The following is a 2,963-nucleotide window of genomic DNA, read 5'->3' on the forward strand; positions in this document are numbered from 1 at the left end:
GAGCCAGCGGGCCCCCCACCTTCCATGCCCGCTCTGGGCCCACAGGAGGGGAAGCTGGTGCCCTGGACACAGCCTCAGGCCTGGCGACTTCAGAGTCAAGCTCCTGCCCTGACCCAGGCCACAGGGACACAGGGACTGCAACTCCAGTGAGGAAAGGCGAGGTGACAGCCATGTCTGCCCAGACTAGAAACACACAGACCCTCTGACCCAGAAGTTCACGCTGAGGAACAGCCCAGTGATGGTGCCGGGAACGCGGCAAGCTGCCTGCAAAAGCACAGCCAGGGACAGCCCAGCTGCCCACTTGGGATGAAACAGATCAGGGTGCATCCCACCGAGGAAGACACATGCGGAAACAGGTGGGAAAGCGAGACTGTGCAGAGCAGCCCTCAGCTCTCAGAGTCCTCGCAGAGCGGCTGGTGACAGTGGGCAGCTCAGGAAGGGATCTGGAGCCAGGAGAGAGGGAGCCGCCTTTCCCTCTGGAAAACATACATTCTTCTTTTAGGAAAAAGAGAAAAGCTGGGTTGTCTGTGAGCAACAAGCTCTCTCTGCTTCTACACGAAGGCACCAGACGCCGGGAACCAACTCAGACCCTTCGGACACAGGTCGACCTCACCACAGAAACCCCATGCAGTCGACGCAGGGTCAGCGAGACCCACGGAGGCACCCACGCATGCACAGGCCCACGTACAGAGGCTCAGATGTGCTCAGTGGAGCCCACAGAGCAGGGCACTTGCAGAGGCCCCACGTTATCTGTCCTGACACAAGGGCACATGTGCACCTCCCAGGCCAGAGAACCATAGCGACCCTGGGAACAAATGCAGGCGCTACTTGGGCTCCTGCCCCACCCCTGTTCCTCCCAGCGCTCTGCACGTCAGCCTGGTGGGACCCGCCTGCCTGCCTCCCTCCCTCCTTCCTTCCTTCCCTCCCACATCAGTGCTGCCACCTGGCTGAAAACCTGGTGGGGAAGCCAGCTGAGCTGAGGCTGCTGCAGGGCAGGTCTGGAAAGCTCCCCAGGTGGTGGAGAGCAGCCTCGGGCCCCTGCGGGGGGGCCTGCTCGTGGGGGCTGCACCTCCCTCCTCCACCCTGCCACTCCCTGAGCTGGCCACAACCACATGCCCCCCAAGGCCACCAGCTTCTGCCCACGCATCACATCACAGGACAGGCCAGTGGGGAGAAGAGCAGGCGGGAGCGTGTGCAGTGACTGGGAGGGCACTGCTCCGAGACTCGGGGTTGGAGGAGGCCTGGGATATGCCTGGGAGGCGTGTTTGCGAGGGGACTGCATTGCTTCTACGTGGAGAGTGCATTGGGGCATGGCAGGAACCAGGGCTGGGGTGGGCACATCCAAGTCCTCCCTCCCCAGAAGGGTAGTCAGCAGCTGCCCTCTGCAGGAGGAGGGGGCTTGGGGAAGGAAAATGACTAGCCAAAAGTGCTGCCCCAAGAGGAAGCCCCCAAGCACCCCAGCAGGCTCCCCGTGGCAACCGGACGGGGTGGGTGGAGGGAGACCCCGTGTGTCCTAGACCCTGGCAAAGTGGCCACAACCTCTGCCAGAGAACTTGAGGCAGCTGCTATTCTAAGCTCACAGCCAGATCCCAAAGTTTCTGGTTGCTTCTTTCTCAGAATCCAGTCCAAGGAGACCCCGGCCAGACCTCCAGTTGTGAGGCTCCTGGCACCTGCCCAGGGCACGAATCATTACTGTCCCACCTCATGATGCCGGCTGCCGGGCTGGAGGCCCTCGACAGCAGAGGTGCCCCCGTTCTGGCATCGGTGGGGGCCGGCCTCTCTTGGGACAACAGCACCAGCCACAACGTCACCTTCCCTGAGCCACTGCCGGTCCTGTCCGTGCTCCTGCCAGTGGTGTACTCCGTGATCTGCGCCGTGGGGCTGGTGGGCAACACGGCCGTCATCTACGTGATCCTGAGGGCGCCCAAGATGAAGACGGTGACCCACGTGTTCATCCTGAACCTGGCCATCGCCGATGAGCTCTTCGCGCTGGTGCTGACGGTCAGCACCGCCGAGCACCTGCTGCAGGGCTGGCCCTTCGGGGAGCCGCTCTGCAAGCTGGCGCTGGCCATCGACCACTACAGCATCTCTTCCAGCGCCTACTTCCTGGCCGCCCTGAGCCTGGACCGCTACCTGGTGGTGCTGGCCACCACCCAGTCCCGCCGCACGCCCTGGCGCACCGTGCGGAGGGCGAAGGTCGACAGCCTGTGCGTGTGGCTTGGCGTCACCGTCATGGTGCTGCCCTTCCTCTCCTTCGCCAGGGTCTACAGCAACGAGCTGCAGGTCACCAGCTGCGGGCTGAGCTTCCCACGGCCCGAGCGGGCCTGGTTCAAGGCCAGCCGCATCTACACGCTGGTCCTGGGCTTCGCGGTGCCCATGGGCACGCTGTGCGTGCTCTACGGGGACCTGCTGCGCAGACTGCAGGCCCTGCACCTCCCTTCTGGAGCCAAGGCTCTGGACAGGGCGAAGCGGAAGGGGACGGTGCTGGTGCTGGCTGTGCTGGCCGTGGGCCTGCTCTGCTGGACGCCCTTCCACCTGGCCTCCGTCGTGGCCCTGACCACAGACCTGCCCCAGACGCCACTGCTCATTGCCATCTCCTACGGCATCACCGGCCTCGGCTACGCCCGCTCCTGCCTCAACCCTTTCCTCTATGCCTTCCTGGACGTCAGCTTCCGCAGAAACGTCCACGCCAACTGCCGGTGCCTGGGGGCCTAACCACCCCATCCGCCAGGGCCCAGCTCAAGGACCGTCCCACCTGTTTACATCCTGTCACCATTTTTCTCCACGTAGACAGATAAAGACCCATAAAGGTAGGCCACCGACCCTGCAGAGATGGCCATGGCCGGCTCTTCCTGTGTCCGCCTCCTGACAACCTTTGCATGGACACCTGCGGGAACCAGGTCCTGGCCCCACCCTGCCTGTCTGAGCTGGGCAGAAGGTCCTGGCACAATAGACACCCTGAG

At 63.6% G+C, this 2,963-nt stretch overlaps 1 protein-coding gene across 1 annotated transcript; it reads left to right on the forward strand.

The window, feature by feature from the left end:
• Positions 1 to 1,704: 1,704 nt before the first annotated feature.
• On the forward strand, positions 1,705 to 2,715 carry NPBWR2 (neuropeptides B and W receptor 2). Its single transcript, XM_019637201.1, has one exon. The coding sequence runs from the start codon at positions 1,705 to 1,707 to the stop codon at positions 2,713 to 2,715; it is 1,011 nt and encodes a 336-aa protein (XP_019492746.1).
• Positions 2,716 to 2,963: the final 248 nt, after the last annotated feature.

Source organism: Hipposideros armiger, unplaced genomic scaffold (assembly GCF_001890085.2).
Source record: "Hipposideros armiger isolate ML-2016 unplaced genomic scaffold, ASM189008v1 scaffold_32, whole genome shotgun sequence".
Classification (NCBI taxonomy): domain Eukaryota; kingdom Metazoa; phylum Chordata; class Mammalia; order Chiroptera; family Hipposideridae; genus Hipposideros; species Hipposideros armiger.

Bases quoted from the DNA above. Each gene is read 5' to 3' on its own strand.
- NPBWR2 (XM_019637201.1), top strand. From the start codon at position 1,705: ATGATGCCGGCTGCCGGGCTGGAGGCCCTCGACAGCAGAGGTGCCCCC.